The sequence below is a fragment of the Macrobrachium rosenbergii genome, chromosome 29 (assembly GCF_040412425.1).
Source record: "Macrobrachium rosenbergii isolate ZJJX-2024 chromosome 29, ASM4041242v1, whole genome shotgun sequence".
Lineage (NCBI taxonomy): Eukaryota > Metazoa > Arthropoda > Malacostraca > Decapoda > Palaemonidae > Macrobrachium > Macrobrachium rosenbergii.
Window position 1 is genome coordinate 4491327 of NC_089769.1, and position 18566 is coordinate 4509892.

The window sequence follows — 18566 nt, forward strand, 5'->3', positions numbered from 1 at the left end:
TTGTATAGTTTTACAATTGTTACGTTAGTACTAGCGCACAACAAATATTGACATACAGTTAGATAATGAGTACTGTCATGTACCCAATAATTACCACTTACGCCTACAGATAATGCTTAGCGAATTATCTAGACACAGATAAAACATATAAAAAATCAATTCCAGCGTGGCCACTTCGACTAAACACTGGCGCAGTGTTACAGTGAAACTATTTGTTTCAAGGACATGTTTACACAAAAGTGCAGTCCGCTTCTCGGCGGTTGCTGTGAGAGACCAAAGGTATTCCCAGAGATAATAGACGTAGATCATTTGTAAGAAGTGATAGTGGAACTCCTAAACATAAAACTTTCACCGTTTCAGAGCTCACACATTAGGCTCATAAGCAACATCAAACACCCACCTACGTACCGTAATCAATTCCTGGACATTAAGGCATCTTCCTTTCCATTCTCCCCACATGGCCAAGCCATCTCAAAATAGCTGACTCAACCTCATATCTTTGCTAATCTTCCTACCAACTCCTTTGTTGTATCTCCACATTTTTCACACTTTTCGAATCTTCTTCCATATATAGTTTGCCGTCAATTCTTCTCAATAGCTTCAACCCTTTTCCTAACATACCTTTCAACACACACATCTCAATTTGTAAATACATACATTCTACGTACATACATATATGCAGCATAAACTTCAAAGAAATTCGTTATCTGTCGTCATTACGGAGCTACGATGCATAATTACCGCAGTTCGTGAAAAGCAGCTTTGTCATCGATGTTGCTAAATCTCTCACGACTAAGAAAGTCAGCTTCGAAAATTACGTGCGATTTAGGACCTGGCGAAAGGGAATCGGAAACGCCTCGTCACCCTTGTCACGATCTCATTTGAGATACCGCACTAGAACTGAGACGTTCCTCCATCGAAATTTTCATAGAAACTTTAGTCTCATAGTCTTAGGAACATTTTCCCAGCATATCTTTGCTGAAAAATAATCGCCAGTTTCATAAACGAACGTTGATTTCATGAAGATTCTCCTTATGACCTCAGACTTTCAGCAATTATTCTGGTTTTTGGGTTCATTCACTTGATATCAATCAAATCTCATTATCTATTTTTTTTTTTTTACTTAATCACACGGCCTTAGAGGAAGGACAAGACAATCATATCAACTCTTTCATTCTGACCTTGAGGGAACTTTGTGATACTGGATGAGCGTAGAGGGTGAGTAGCGGAGACTGCCTTCTAGAATTTACCAGAGAGGAATTGAAGATGTCGGGATAATCAATAAACATAAATTATAACTATGTACTCCTCAACAGCTCATTGAGGAAAAACCTGCTATGAAATCCTGATCCTTAGCTATGTTTTGGACTGAAGTGCTAGGCAAGGCTGTCCAATTAATTATCAATATAGTTTCTAAAAATTGGTCTTGAGTTGGTAACAGGTTCATGTTTCTAAAAACAAACACTGACCACTGATTTCAATACAAATTGACTGAGAAAGGACACCAAGTAGGATGTGTCCACGAATATTATAAGTAACTTAAGTAACAGATGTGAGCAATGTAAAGAAGTCTCCGAATTGAGAGCGATACATCCAAAGGCATTTATAGCAGCTACATGCTCAGAGACTGGTAAGAATTATGTAACGCTACGCTTATCAAAAAAGTTTAATGAGTGCTGACTGCAACAAATACATACCAAGCTAAATCTATCTAGGGTTCAATAACTTGACGAAAAATCAGTTGAGCTTTTATATGAAGTACGTTAAACCTAGACGCTTTCTTGACAACCAAAGTATCCTTTCAGATCTCATTAGGCCTAGTTGCGTCAAAGACAAACTAGCAATGGATGAATGTAGACCTGCTATATTTATTTTTTGCATTTTCTGGATGTTTACTTTTCACATACTAGATTGAAACCCGGTTCTTGAGTAGCAAGTGACATTGCAAGAATGAATATGACAATTTGAAATGGACGAGGCAGTATTTACGATAAAGCAAGTGAAATGACTTGCGTTTCTCTCATCTGGCCTTTGGTTCAAAACTTCGTTTTACAGAAACGCAGAAATAGTTCTAACAGTCCTTGAACTTTGGGGTAAAGGCAATAATCAACACATGGTTGTTAAACAAAATTTTTAAGATACAGATAAGACTAACAAAGAATGAATAAACAGAATTATCAAGAGCCAAAAATGTATTATCAAAATACCATTACTGAATGAAAGGAAAAAGGTTTGGTCATAAATGAAAGAATGACGTCATTCGTAGAAAAGAAGTGGAATGTCTAGTGTGTGTTATAACGGAACCTGTATGACATGGCCTATAGGCCTACTTGAAGGTTAAACTGATCCCTACCTTCTTATCAAGGGAACCTTTTACTTTCATTCTTTCTACAAGTAACTGAGTTTTGATAAAGGACTTGTCTACCAAACCACTAATATTACAGGCACGCCAACGTCAAGAATAGTTGTTAAGGGGAATGATCAGCAACAACGCAACCTCGGTGAAAGATCTACTGACATACAAAAGAGACGTTTTCTTTTTTTCGGCAACGACGAAAATAGCCAGCTGAAGCGTTCGCCAACTTTTGCCATTTTCTACACAAGCGCTTGTTTCTCGCAGGCGACAACGAACTGTCTGCATTGATCCCGTTTCCCCGACGAGACATCTGCTGAACAGTCTTTTCAGAATACAAGTACCTGCGTTTAACCCGGCCCATAGCGACACGGGTCTCAGTACCTCATCTTTGGGAGTTGTGTTCATGTGTATAGTTATAAAGGATCCACCAAGGTCGGTGCCGTCAGTCTGTCCTGTTACGTAATGACACATTTCTTTGTTTTCCGACGCAATATACGAGGATTTCGTCTGAAACAAAGACGCAAATACAATCAAACCCACACCATTTAATGGTAAAATCTGTCTTAGCTCTTCGTCCGGTTTAATATTCTACGAATCTACAATGGGAGTTTGTTTAATCACTTTCCCAAGGAATAAAGGAACGATTACGTCACACTGTGACGTAAGAGTACTCTCATTTTGTTGTTTTGCGTTCTTCATGTTTCTGTGTCTGTTGGTTGACTGAGTTGATTAGTTTATAACTGGTATTGGCAACAACTAAAGTGACTTTATTGACTCAATCCTTATAACGACTAGTCATGTTATTAATACTCATAAATATTTACAAACTAAATAACCTTGACGAGAGAGATCGGGGATGCGTTTTCGTTGCTTACCGTGATGCTCACACGTGCTGCTTTCGATCGAATGGCTGCTTCTCCGTCATATAGAATTTATCAGTCAGGTAAACAACAATATCAAGGTGGAATCATAATTGAAAACTGGAAAAACTATATTAATTTCAAATAGAAATAATGTTGCTAGAAGGAAATTCGACTTAGACTATTGGAAAGTAATCGCTAAATTGCATCAGCTTCTTTTGCTTACATACTTGAATGCAGAAAAAATACGTATATTAAAATTTAAAGACAATAATATACTACAAGACACTCGATATAAACGCGTGAATATATTGTGAAACCGAAATATCTCAATAAAATTGGTTTAACACATTACCATTTTGACGTCACGTAAAGGTTTCTGACGTCATTGATTTTAGTAGAAACTATACCCGATGACTGCTATAAAGCTAGAAGTTAGCAATCGTAGAAACAAAATTCATGAAGATGACTCTTTAAAATTTCACCAACAGTGGGAGTTACCTGTGTTTTCCCACTTGTGGAATATTGCTCCTGATGAAACAGGTAGTCCGCGAAATTTTCAATCCCACGAAACGAGATTTAAGAATCGATTCGGCGAAAGTTAGCGCAATTTTGTGCTAAATGGAGTACAGTGTAGCGAACAATTCCCAGCCTTTGGTTTGGTCAGCGTTCAGTCGCATCGGTGTACTTGAAGTAGGCGGAAGCATAATGGCGGTGGGCGATGCTCTGGCCACTATCGGACTGACGTTGTTGTTACCGCCCTTTTTACTCGTGTTAGCGATCGTCCTCGTTTTAGCGAGTGCCGGTAAATCCCTCGGGTTGAGGCAGAAGTACGTGCAGTTCCTTCTGAAGGTCTTCGAGGTGAGTAAAGTGCCGAACTGACCTCTAGACATTGTCTTTTCTGACAGGCGCGCGACCTCGATGTATAAGATATAGGGCTGTTTTTTTTTCTCTTTCGGGAGGGGGTTTGGCCGTTGTTAACTAGGACTCTCCCTCACCCCCTTTGGTTGTCTGATGAGGGGGCTTTGACCCCTGTTACGTCACTGGGTTGGGGCACGCTCTGACGGTATCGCTTGGGCAGAGGGGGTAACCTGTTACCATAATACCGTGACGTCGGGTGTCAGGGTCCTGAGGTGTAGACGACCTAATATCCCGTATAAGGGTAAGTAATTGGTCAGGTCTTTGGCCTGACCCGACGGGGTAATTCAGCCAGTTTCAGGCATTTTGTCAGTCGATGATTACCTTAGCCGTGGGGTTGAAGGGCCAATGCCCTCAGGAGTCACATCCTATCCGTAGGATTTCGCAGGATAGCCCAAGGGTCCCTTGGAGTTGCTACGACCAATGGATACGATTTAAATGGCCCAGCCTACCGAATAAACTCATTTCACGCAGGAATAGCATTTATATTTGCTAAAGCTAGAACAGCTCCGCACAGACCATTACATTGGAAATTGATTTTTCTTATACTTTTATTGTTGCTGATGAAGGAGGTGGTGGCGTTTGTCGGTCAGTTAATGTTAACTTCACATCTCTGTCCAACGTGGCTGGGGACTCTGGGGACGGGGGATTTTGGGCGGGGGAAATCGTTGGGAGACAGACCGGACTGTCATGTTGTTACGGAATGGTTCTTTTCATGTGCAGGTCATTAGGGAGCCATATGTTCAAGAAGGGATTAGCTAAGGAAACCTTTTATAAAAGGAACTAGATTAACCTAACGTACCCTAACCTAACCAACCTAGTAGGTTGTGTTACTTAGGCCAGCAGGTCTGCCCCCTCCACCCCCTGGTGAAGGAAACTCCATTTTTCACCAAAGGTTACCCCTATGACACTGTGCATGCATGATAGCATTCCAGGATGGCCAGGATACAATAACATGTCAGTTCTGGACGTTAATTACAGTTGACCTCTCCAAAATAACAGTAAATTCTTGATAAGGAACCAAAATACAGTACTGTAGATGATGTCAGTTTCCAAGGTAATACCCCATTCATGCATAGTTCTACTTCATATTTAATGGGGCTGGTTAGTGATTTTATATAAACTGCCTCAGTTTTTAAATACATTTTTAATGGGAATAAGAGAAAGGTGGTGTTCGCGGAGGGCATATTTGATGTTGCGATGTCTTTGGCTATTTCTGTTCTAGCTAACCTAACATATAGCCCAGGTTATAGGTTAATAGGCTGGTTTATTTAGTTAAGTACTATTAGACTTGCTGAGTGTACATTTTTTGTAATGTAGGCTAATTGCAAATCACTGAGGTATGAATTTACAGACAGACATACACAGAAAAGCGTTATTTTTGCATTTTTTCTGATTAGCAGGTGCCCTTTACCTAGCAATTCAAGTTAAGTATATCTTAGTTTTACCAGACCACTGAGCTGATTAACAGCTCTCCTAGGGCTGGCCCGAAGGATTAGACTTATTTTACGTGGCTAAGAACCAATTGGTTACTTAGACTACAACATTGTGGAAAACCACATTATAGCAAAATAGTACTCTGAAAATTAGACAACAGTAAAACCAAAATAGCCTATGAATATGAAAAATTTTTTAGAGGTTTGTTGAAATTACGATAGGAAAAGTAAAATTTCAAAAATATAATGTGGATATTTTTATTTCCATGGGGTATAGATGATCCTGGGGTGAGTTTTTGCAAACTTGGTATGTTTTAATAAGTCCTGGTCATGGGTCATATTTTCTTGCATCCAATAGGCCGTCAGTAAACCTCTTATTTTCCATTTTGAGACCTTGGTATTTATCTTGTGATGCTTAACGAAACACAGTAGTAGGAATCAAGATTTCAGTTTTGTGATCTACTTAATGAATAAGAAACAAGGGAACATGCTTATTGGAATTAATTGATTAGTGTACAAGGAGTCTGGGTCCTTTCGTTAAGCCTGAATGATTCAGAAATTGTTTTTCACTCTTGGATTATGGCTGTTACGGTGACAATTTTTGCAGGATAGGGTCCAGCATGAAACTCATTTTTTTATATTCAAGATTTTGTGGCTGGAATTATGAATTCAATTTATTTTTTTATTTAAAGGGGAAATCAGGTACATATAGATTTGGGAAATCTCAAGACAGACTCACTGTGTGTTTAGGGCATGTACTCAGATGTGTTTAGGTGCTTGCCCTGATGTTTGTTTTGACCCCCCCCCCAACCCATCCCCCTATTGTGTTTAGTTCAGGTGGAGTAATGTCAGTGGTGGGTGTTACTGCAGTTTTAAGTTTCTTACGTTGTGATTCAACAAGGATTTTCATTAATTTAGTGTATGATCACTTTAACAGTAACATCTTGCAGTGTTAATTTTCTTTATGCAATCATCTGGTCGAAGATTTCCAGGTGACTTATGAGTTTACTTTGTTGTGATCTTATTTTGCTTTTATTTACAGGATGGCAACAGGATTCTAGTTAAAAAGGTATTTTATTTTATAATTGTTTCATGCCTTGCTTTGAGTATCAACTTAGGTGGTTGGTGTATACAGTATCTCTACCCTTGTAGGCAAAGCTAAGCTCAGAGATCAGGTGGTGATCTTGGCAGTCTGAAGGCTGTTAGAGAAGAAAAGAAAGAAAAAAAGAGCAAGGTCCTAACATTAAACATGGTACATGAAACAGGTCCAGAAGCTTTTTGGTTGCAACTTGTCCGAGGATTTTTCTTGAAGGAATTAAAGGGGACGATATCTCACGTAACTGAGGCTCATTGTTTTGTAGGGCGTAATTGCCGATCATGGATAACCTTGCATACTCGTTGTCAGTGTGGCAAGATTTGTTTTGCTTTTGTGAATATACAAATAACTAAATTAGTTGTTTTGAAACACTTATCCTTCAGTGTTCATTTGTTCAGTCGGTAATTTTGTGTGACTAAATAGTTTGATGATAATGGAAAGATTTCAAGGGAGTTTGGTAAATGAAGGTCATTTTAGGTTTTGATCTTGGGAGGAGGTAGCCAGTGAGTTCAAGAATAGCAGTGTCATTTGACGTTTTAATATTGTATATCACACCCTGTTCCTCTTCCTCCTGGGCACACTGATACCCTTACCTGACCACCCTGCATTATTTCCTCATCAGTAGGGATTGTCATGGATCATCTCATTGAAATGATGAAAGGATTTATTATGTTTAATTTCAGAAGAGGCATATTACTGCTGAGGCATATAATGCGATGATTCATACTTACACCTTTGATATGTTACCCATGTTGATTGATCCATATTTAAGAAGAGTTTTGGGATGGAGAGTAACACTGGAAAGTAGATTACATTATTTAAAGATGGTTTGATGGTCATTGCTATCAAGGCTATGTTAGTTTTATGTGTGAAAACAGTCCACATCATCAGAGATGGCTGTGCGGTACCATCGAGACTTAGACATTCCATAGTTAATGAGTATGTAGACACTAGTGGAAATCGTGCTGTAATTATATGAAACACTTCACGTTTTCTGTAGACAATACTTCTGTTGACACTTTAATTTATTGAGGGTAGCAACAATGAACTGCCAAGTGACATAACACCTAGCTTACTTTTTTGTTAATAGCCTATCTAGTACTATATTCACCTTTCAAGTTAATGAATTATACAGGTTTTGATCTGGTTTGGTGGCACTGTTTAGTTAACCAGTATGGTGTTTAGCATAGTAGAGAATATTCAGTATTCAAGGATTTGTTATCTCTAACGATAGTATCATTTAACTGAATGTAGCTTTTGATCTGTATACAGTTTATTTTAGATTATCATCTTAACTATTTGCTCTAACAAGCTTGATATATTGTCTTAATGTATGTAATAGTATTAATCTCCATCAGATTGCTATTCTTGCAACAAAATGAAAGTGATTAGGTAGCTATACCTTAGGGTGAGGTGACAAATGTGTTTACTGATGTAAACCTCTTTGACAGCAGAAATGGTTAATAATGGACAGTTTTGATGTAACAAAGACCTATTTGGCTTGTAAGATAATTTGGAGCCCAAGGATAGGAGATGTCAAGCATGTGTTATTGATCTATGGGTGTCCCAAGTGGCACCGATCATACATTCATGGGAAATACCTCAGTCATTCGTGATGTTCAGCCAGTATGCTATTTCTGTTGAAGTCTTCATGGTGGCATTGAAAATGATGTCAGATATAGGCTACAGGGCATTCCGTGGTTATCTGGGCTTCTGCATTGTCGATCACAGATTTTACATGGTTGACAAGGTACTGAGGGAGATTTTGTACGTTACAGTATAAAGTTTCTGTACTCAGATGCATTTCTGGACCAGAAAGCTGGCTTACGTCCTTGGCATTGTATGTAGAAGTTTGTGGCCTTTTCTAAGTTTTCCTGAGCCTGATCTGCCGGGCTCATGATGGCTAATCTACACACACTCCTTCATCCCCATAGTGTTACCATACTCTCATGGGTGTTACTTGGGCTTATTTCAGAGTTGTAAGTCATCTTAATTAAGTGTTCAGAAATCCTGGTATCAGTGGTGGTATAAGTTGCTCAATGAATTTAAACATTTCAGACTGCATTATAGGATTAGGGTAAGGATAGCTGGTTTAAAGAAAATGCAAGTTGTGACCAAAAGGTTGATAAAATTAATGGTACCTGTAAGTATGGTGTAGCATATTTGATTAGGTCAACTAGCTCTTTTGAAAGCTGAAGCCATTAGTTGTCATTGTCTTCTAACAAGTTTGGTGCTTGTTAAAATGATGTATTAGCCTTGCTGCTTAGGCTGTCAGTTGTTATAAATTAGTAGGAGTATTTTACAGTATCTAATGATGGAAATTGTCACAAGTATCTATTACCTATGACATCAGTGTTTGCTTGCTGCATGAAACCATTTTGTGTAGTTATTAACTGCCGTCTCTCTCTCTCTCTCTCTCTCTCTCTCTCTCTCTCTCTCTCTCTCTCTCTCTCTCTCTCTCTCTCTCTCTCTCTCTCTCATATATAACAGGGGTTTCTGTTGTTTGTGTGTAACATAATCTTTGCAAAAGAAAGCTTGTGCTGCAGTAAAGAATTAAATAAAAAGCATATTGCCTTACTAACTTTAATAAACATCCAAAGAGTGACACACTACATCATGGTCCTACAAGCTTTCTTGGCCGGGGAATGTGGTTGGAAGGGTAGAGCTTATCATTAGCGGCATGCCACGGGAAAAGTGTAAAGGAAGTTTTGGTAAAGTATTGTGTAAAATTTTGTATATTGAATTAGAATACTCCATTGTACTGTTGTTCAGGTACTGCAAGTACAACCAGTTAAGGGATGAGTATATGATCATCCTTCTCATGCATTTCATTGTTATTTTTGTTACTTGCAATACAGTGCTGAGCAGAGTGTTCAGTAGAATTTTGTTCTTACGAGAATACAAACCTTCATTTTTTGTGTTGATTTACTTTGGCGCAAGCTGGTTTGATCATGGAAGCATGGAAACAAGGTAGTTAATTTGCTGAAGGTTTTGGGGTGGAGGTACCACTCACTTGCTCGACTGTGAGTACCCACTTTTACTTTGCCAAAGCTACATTGATGATGTGTCTGTGTTGCTATACTTTTACAGTGGTGTACATTGAAGTAATGTATTTTTTTTTTTCACTTCAAATTGACTTTGTGATCTATAACTTTGGTTTTGATTTTTGTAAAGATGATGCTTACCAATTCCTCTTCTAAAAGAGCATATAGCAAAGGTGTTCTGTGTGTGTGTGGTAGCTTTATGTCTTCCTAGAAGATTATCTTCATATCTGTTCTGTTTACAGGGATCAACATTGCATGCTAATTTTGACCAGTGCTGAGCATGCCGACTGACTGTCATCTCAGTGGATAGAATTGGGACCAAGGGTGTTCTACCACTGGGATCCTGGCATCTGGTACTGTGACCATACCTAGACATTTCCCCCATCTGCTCACAGGGGGATTTGAACAGAAATGTGGGTGCTTGATCTGCCTGCTCTGCTTGTGATGGAATGGGGGAGAGAGCTGATGGACATCCCTCATGGGGACCATCTACCCATCCTGTATTCCTGCATTGCAGACTTCCCCAAAGTGTCTGACGAGGATCAAGGGGTTACTGAAGGCTGTGCTGTCTTTCTTGGGTTATCTGGGGATCTGTCCCTGGTGGCCTTTTTACAATGGTCATTGAAAGTGAGGATCCAGACAAGATACTTTTGTGGCTTAGAGAGGTTTCCAGTATTGTCTGAATTAGTGTTGACAGCCAGGAGGTGGTGTTTGATAATTCTATATCCTTCTGGTTCTTAAGATGATCAAGGGGGCATATCTGGGTTGCCCAGCAATGGAGTTGCTCCTTATATCATGATGAGAACCCATGAACCCATGAAGTTGGGGGCATTGTTCTATCCCATGTGCTAGAGGAATTACCTGGTTTCACTGGTTAGGAGGGGATTTGTCTTGTACTGCCAGCCTACCTTTACTGTTATTTACCAAAGAGACATCACTCTCAAGACCTTTGAAACATTTCCTTACCACCTGTGGTGTACAGAAGAGCCTCTTTTCTAAAGTTTACTGGTAGGTTAAATGAGGGGCTGGCAGATGGTAGAGCATTTTTGTCTTTTTTTGCCCTTTGGTTGAATTGTGCCCTACCCTCCCATTTCTACCAACCATGAGGATCATTTTCCTTTATGTGAGGTTCTCAAAAAGCCAAGCTCTAGTATAGGGCTTTGACATAAACACATGCCAGGCACTACTTGAGGTTACAGGAGTCATCCTTCCCTTGCTCATGTACACGATTGTGAAGTTGTCATTTTCGGTGGGAAGAACTTCACAAGTCATGTTCTATGGGCAAACCTCTCACCTTAAGAGGAGTCTCCCTATAAAAGATGGTGTATATTTTTGCACAACAAGAGTTGGAAGACCCTGTGATGCAAGGAGATGGCAATATTTTGCTCTTTTGCATATGTATTCATCAGTTGCTGTCTAATAGGCTGCATTTGATCCAGTAATTTTGAATGTTTTAAACTTCTCTCAAAATATTTGGGTAAGCTTAGAAGTAACATGCCATTAAGACACCCTTCTTTGTGAATGGTTAGATTGTAATCAGAATTGACTATACTTTCCTTGGTTTTCAAATGAAGACTGCAGTTTCAAGTGGGAATGCATTTCTGCATATTATTGTTCTCTTTTTGTAAAGTGTATTTAGGCATAAAACAATTATAGTGGATCACTGTAGTATAGCCACTGGCAGATGGAGCTGAAATCTAGTATAGCTATTGATTACCCAATAATTTATTGCTTTCAGTTAGTAGTACTGTATTAAATTGGTATGAATATTGCGTGTGACAGTACTTTGATGTTATGGCCAAACGCTACCTTTATGCTGGTATAGTGGTTAGTGTCGGATAGTGTCGTGGCATGCCACTCAGATGTCGCGGGTTTGCGTCTCCCCCAGGGTGATGAAAAATCACTGGCTCTGTATCATGATCAGTTACTGCTGCAGTTTGGGGTCTGTATTAGGAGGTTGAAACCAACTTTCTCTGGAAGCTTGAATTTCAAGTGAATGCCCCTGTGTGCTTGTTCCATGTGAACAAGTTTAGTCTACTGAAATAATAATAATAATAATAATAATTGTCTCTGTGGCTCTTTGAAAGGTAACATACTTCTCTTATAGCTAGGGGACGTTCTTGAGAGTTGTATATCTAGAGATGACATAATCATTGCCAAATGCTGTTGATCTTAGTTCCATATTTCTGTGTGTGGATATCAGCTTCATAAGAGGGCAATGCGTATTTGCTTGAGAAATTTTTTCCAGCAAGGTAATTGCAATTTAGAAGATTGTCCTAGCACTTCTGTGCACTTGTAAGATGGGATACCTCACTTGAAGTGCTTGTACCACTTTTTAAGTTTGGTGAATTTCGCTCGTTTCTTGGAGCATGATAGTGTAATGATGAATAGCTGAGGACTTTACAGGTTTCTTGTTTAAAATGTTTATATATAGTTTAGCCTCCTGTATTATGTGAATCTCCAATAATTTTTTTCCGTATTGAGAGTGTCATGGTAAATTTTATGAGGTTGATGCTTTTGGGTTAGAATCATATTCACTGTATTGGCTCTGAAGCCTGGAAATCATTACTGCATTGGGTATAACAATCAATTGTTTGCCTTATTCATTATGCATTCAGAGACCAGTGAATTAATATAATGACAAAACACACACACACACACACACACACACACACACACACACACACACACACACACACACACACACACACACACACACACTCTCTCTCTCTCTCTCTCTCTCTCTCTCTCTCTCTCTCTCTCTCTCTCTCTCTGTGAATTTGTAGATAAAAGAATATTGCAAATCTCTTTGCAAATGTTTATAAAATTTCTGAATATATGATTTTCACTCGGCAGGTGATGCCATGCTTGGCTTTAAGAAATTCTGGATTAAAAGATTTTAAGTAACTGTAGAAACAGGTGTAATGTGTTTCTCCTTTATTGCCATTAACCCTTGTCCTCTTTTCCGTGTTCATGCTTCCACATCTTATGTTTTCCAGATTTTTGCCCAGTAATTAGACTCCTCCCAGCGTAGAACTTTTTATTTTGAATCGGCTATCCTGAGAACCCTTCCTTTATAAATCAAGATTATGATAAATATATTGGTCACCAAAAGCTTGTCAGGATTCCTGTAAAAGTGCTGTGACACTGTAAATTGTCAAATTAAGTATTTCAGGGTCGTATGTAAATTGCAAACCTCGGATGTTGTTTCAATTATTATTCAATTATAAAGTATATACTGCTCTGTATTTGTTTGTTCTTGTGGCAATTACGTAGAAGGTTTTTGATGCTTTTGTTGTTTGTTGTTCAATTTAAGCAGAAAAGTGTACAAAATTCTTAATCGGTATCCTTGAGAGGGTGTGATGCCTTGAGAAACATTGTTGGAATTCTTGGCAAGTGTGACTACACCGAGATGTTTTTATTTTGTGTACTCTAGTTTTTATCTGGTTTTCATTTTTGTTCTTGAAGTTTCATTCATCAGTAACCAGTAATGAAATGAGTGAAATTGATATACTATTTGAAATTTTGTTAATGCAGTAGTTTGTTGATCATACGTATATAATCATTTTTGCAGTAGCGTTTTTTTTTTGCTATTTCAAATTGTTTCATACAGTATCTTAGGAAAAGACTGTTTACTCTTGTCATCTTGTTTTTGAATAACCGCATGGTCTTCCATGATGGATATCTGCTCAGGTTGGGAGCTTTCTTGGGAAACTTATGAATAAACAAACAGGATATTTCCAATTAGAAAGTTATGTGTGTTTATGCACTGTTTACATTTGCTGTAATGTGCACAGCAAGAGAGAGAAATTAAATGCAAAATATAGTACTAATGGCTTGATTATTAAACATATAGCTGATATTGATATAGCATACACTGCTTAATACACCAGTAAGACAAAGAGAATTATGCACTGTATAATTCACTGAGCCCAAGTAAGATGATGTTTGCAGAAAACAATATCAATTCTGCAATAAAAAGGTGGCTGGACAAGATATTTAGAACAGTATGACATCAGCTACACCATCAGGAGAACAGGAAACTTGTAGAAAGGTCCTAAGTTCACTGTCGTAAACTAACGGGCATTACATTTACCCCAGTGACTAGTACAAGAGGCTGGGCATTGAGAAGTGTTTTGAAGTATGAAGTGTAAGTTGCCCTTGGAATCCTCAGCCCTTTCGTGACAGCTTCGAATGAAAAGGGCAGAACAGTTAGGTCCCAAATGTTGGTGGATGAAAAATTTCCATAGCAATGCACTGTACTGTTTTACTGAACTATCAAATTTGTGTATTCATCTTAAGTGGTACAAAGATAAAAGCATAGAGAAGACCATATACTTAACCATGGGTTGACAAGTTCACACACCACACTTTACGTATGTTAAGTGTGTATATTCAAGGTAGAAATTTACTTGGTGAGTTTGTGTGGTTCATTTTTATTAACATACCCCCTTATGTTAATGGCATTCCTTCCCCCTTCTCTGGGAACTTGCTGTCTGTCTCTTTTTTTTTTATTTAGGCTCATAAAAATTTCATAATTTTACTTGTAAGCCCACATTAAGTCCCTGCTATCTCTGGGCAAGGAGAATCCATTTTTTCTTAACACAAATTTCTTTCCCCTCTAATTAATGTGCCATGTGATACACGTGCATGGGATGACTTACTTAGTAACCCTAATCTGCATGGTTGAATTATACATCACACTGAAGGAGTAATGAACTGCACAAGATGCATATTGGTACTTTATACTGAAATGTAATGATAGAAAGCTGACCTCATGATTGTATGAGTTGATGGGCCAAGTTGAGGATGATTGAGATTGTTGTTTTAAATGTTTTGAAGGAAGGATGCTTAATATTTTGAAATATTGAACTGTACTTGTAAATACTCTTTGGTTTTGTACATGACGTTTCAAGAATTTTCAGGTGGCTTTGAAGATAAACTTAGTTTTAATCATTTTCTTTTCTCTGCAAACAGTTTCTCGGTATCATTTTTAAAGTTAGGTTCATGAATATTGACATTTGTTATAATCTTTAGTTGAGTTTTGTCTTGACATCCAATCAAAGGAGAGAATGTATTTTCAGTAAGTTTGAAGAGCTGGCCTTCTGCATTTAGAGTTGAGAGGTTTGGACGAATCGTTGGAGATGATAACGTAAGTCTCTTTACATGTTACTCCATACCTGTGTAGATTGCAAGTGGAGTGGTGTGATAGTATCTGACTGGCATTATCTAATCACTTTATGTGGTTAGGTCATTCAGATCAGTGGTGGAGGTTGCTTTTACTAGTGCCTACAGTATTTATAAAGTATAGAGGTTAACTATTCACTTTAGGAATAGTTAAGATTTTTAAGATTTTAAGATTGCTGTAGAATGTAGCTTTCATTTCCAATTCTACTGATGGTGAAATGGAATTTCTCTCAGTTGTTAAATTTTTCCACCCAGTTTGGTCGACAACGCTTAGCCCAGTCTTCGAATAGCCATGGTAACACTTCCCAGGATTCAGATGACGAGGAGGAGGAAGTCCACACAGCAAAAGTGATATGTCGTGATAAACTCATTCTCCGGCCTCTGCTTGATAAGGTAAGGAAGAATCTATTATTAGATTGAAATTATTTAGAGATTGATGAGGACAGTTATTGTAAGAGCTCTCTTTTCTCAAAAGTCTAGGCTAGATAAGATTGGAGGTTATTGAGACAGTTTTCCTTTGCATGAACAGAACTTTAGTTAAATGCTTTCTGTTATATATGACAGTTGCCTGTTTGTTCGTTTGCAGTTAGATTTGTTTTTCTAGCTTCTAGGTTTTATTCTAGTTGTTGTTTCATTAAACTCTATTTTATGTAGGTTTTTTTATGAGATTTTTCGCCCTCTTGTCATACTGTTACTGCTTTCCATACTCTCTTAGAGATTTCAGTAAATTTTCTGTGTTCATTTATCCAGAGTAAACAGTAACTAGTGAAGCTATTCTGATTTCAAGTATATCTTCTCCCGTAGGGGGGTAGCGCCATCAGTGCGCCTCACGTGGTGCACTGTAGACATTACTTAGGGTCTTTGCAGCGTCCCTTCGACCCCTAGCTGCAGCCTCTTTCATTCCTTGTACTATACCTCTGTTCATATTTTCTTTCTTCCATCTTACTTTCCACCCTCTTTTAACAGTTGTTTCATAGTGCAACTGTGAGGTTTTGCTGCTGTCACTCCTTCAAAACCCTCTTATTGTCAATTTCCCTTCCAGCGCTGAATGATTTCATAGGTCCCAGCGCTTGGCCTTTGACCTAAATTCTTTATTCTATTCTATTCAAGGACATCATCTGCATTACAGTTCTTCTTAACTATTACAGTGTAACGTATTTGCCAGCTTATAAGACGTACCCCTATTTTACAAGGATATTTTGTGGAAAAAACAATTTTAGTGTGTTTCATCATACATTTATTGAAAGATATTTTAAAGAGATTTTATAGGGAAGAATGTAAGATTCTGTACATGAAATACAATTTTGTGAGAGTGTACTGGAATAAAGTATGGAATCTTGTATGAAATTTACCATAAATAAACAAAGTTTGTGTTGCCGTGACAGGCCACCAGGGCAACGCTGTGATTTGTTCACATCTACTCATTGCAAATGGCTGACAGGCTAACTGCCGACATATCGTAAGCAATTTTTCGTAAGTTTGTGATAACAGACTGATAATCCGTCTTTTTTTCAAATGTTATTGTCAGTAACACAATTTACTGTAATAATTAGGGTTGTTTTTCAATGTTTTATTATTAGCAACAATTTTTTTTGCCTACCCAGTATGCTTGCTATAGGCTAGGCCTAGTCCAGCCTATGGTGCTCGGTCTCCCATCTGTAATATGGCCGCATTGGACGCAGGGCGGCTTTTTATACATTTAAAAATAAAAAAAGTGTGGCTAATACGCTGGCAAATACAGTACGTCATTTAAACATTTCCACTTGAAGGTCCGATAAAATTCACTGACTACTTTCTCATTCATGTAGAGTCTCGTAATATCCGTTACCTGTAGTTATTAATTTCCCTGTCTTCAGACTTATTCTTAATGCATTGACATGTATTCTCTCTTTTAATTAGAACTAATAATTTGCAGTTATTCATCAACCAATTGTTTAGAATGTTTTTATTTTTTTTATTCTCTTCGTAATAACTGTCCTGTCCTCTCCTGTTCCTATATTCTATGTTCAAGCTATTCCCTAGTGTGTTTCTCTTTACTTGGTTAATAATTATTTGCTTGTAATTCTTCCATTTATTTTATCTTAATTTGTTTAAATGTACACATCTGAATTTTATTTCATTAAAAAATAGACTTGTCTATGGAGTATATAGAAAATTTTTCATCTAAGTACTCTTTGAGGTTATATTGTTATAATGGCATAAATTATAATTTGTTTTTTTTTTTAATCCTCAAGGACAATAATGAAAGGTTGGATACTCATGACTTCGAACTGGGAGATTGCCTGGATTACATCCGAACTGGCATGGAAGCTATTGTGGATGATGAAGTAACTAAGAGATTTTCTGCAGAGGAGTTAACAGTAAGTTGTGCAAGCTGTTGAGAATTTTGTAGATTGCAAGTTGCTTTTAGAACATTAAATATTTCATGTAGTGATTTAGCCTTGCTGTTTCACCAAAGGAAAATGTATTTTCTACCTTTCCAGTCTTGGAACTTTCTCACCCGTACAAACTGCAGATACGAGTTCATATCGACGCGACTCACAATATTTTGGGTTGTTGGATTCATATTACGATACTTTGTGCTTCTGCCTCTGAGGATGGTAATTCTTGTAATAGGGGTAAGTGTTATTTTTTTTTTTTTTTCATATTTCCACGAAGATTGTTGAAATTGGATGCATTAGTTAAAAGTTCATTTGTTAATACTCTACAAGACAGTCTGTGAGGGAGCTATGATATTGTATAGTAAATCCTGAGAAAGTAACTGTTACTTACACAGCTGTACATGATTCATGATTTAATTTTTATTTACCTTGCTCGTTACACAGCAAATCTACCTTCCAGCTATATGAGTTCCATCATAAATAAAATCATGTGAACGGCTGTTACTTTTAAAGTTGTTACATTATTATGAAAAAGTGAAAACAATAAGAAAAGAAATTAAACTTACAAGAATAGTTTCATACTAACAATTTAATATTTTACCAAATTTTATAGTTTTTATTTGGTTGCTTTTTCTTATATTTGTAAGGTGTTTATGAAGTCACTGTGACAAAAAATGTTTTCATTGTAAGCACAAAAAATTTGTGCGTGGTCACCCTGTATTATCAAAATTTTTTCAAGATTTGAAAGCTTAATGGTACAGAATTGAGACCATTAAAATAACCATAAAGTATTACAGAAATCTTTATTAAAGCTCAGCAACACGCTCAAGGCGCCACCCTGATCTGGTGTACTTTTGCCAGCAACGTTTGAGGTTTCAAGAATATTGTCCACATTTGTGATATACCCTTGATCCACTCTAAAAACATTAAACATTTCATTTATATGTATATGTTGGTCACTGGTATAGTGTCTTGGCATGCCACTCAGGCGTCACTGGTGTCCGCCTCCCCCGCGATGAAAAATCACTGGCACTGTATCTTGATCAGTTACTGCCAAGGTGTGGGGTCTGCGGTGAGAGGTTGAATCCAACATATTCTTTGGAAGCTTGAATTTCAAGTCAGTGGCCCCATGGTCTTGTTCCATACGAATAGGCTTCATCTACTAAATAAAAAAAAAATGTCAATTTCCCGTGAATGGTTCCATTCAACAACTTATAATTGACATGCACCATTGCCCAGTTTTAAGCTTTCTTTCAATGGCTGATTCTGTTTATTGTTAATGTCATGA

At 37.7% G+C, this 18566-nt stretch overlaps 1 protein-coding gene across 5 annotated transcripts in view; it reads left to right on the top strand.

Moving 5' to 3' along the window:
* Positions 1-2402: 2402 nt before the first annotated feature.
* Positions 2403-18566, top strand: part of Gpat4 (Glycerol-3-phosphate acyltransferase 4) — a 29234-nt gene continuing 13070 nt past the window's right edge. The window contains exons 1-5 of one of the 5 annotated variants that reach the window (XM_067130844.1): positions 2403-4077; positions 6613-6639; positions 15153-15290; positions 17132-17257; positions 17381-17515. In XM_067130844.1, the coding sequence (XP_066986945.1) occupies positions 3838-4077; positions 6613-6639; positions 15153-15290; positions 17132-17257; positions 17381-17515 (666 nt within the window). In that variant the 5' untranslated portion in view covers positions 2403-3837. The remainder of the gene's footprint in view (positions 4078-6612; positions 6640-15152; positions 15291-17131; positions 17258-17380; positions 17516-18566) is intronic. The other 4 variants (XM_067130847.1, XM_067130843.1, XM_067130845.1 and 1 more) reach the window with 4 other exon arrangements.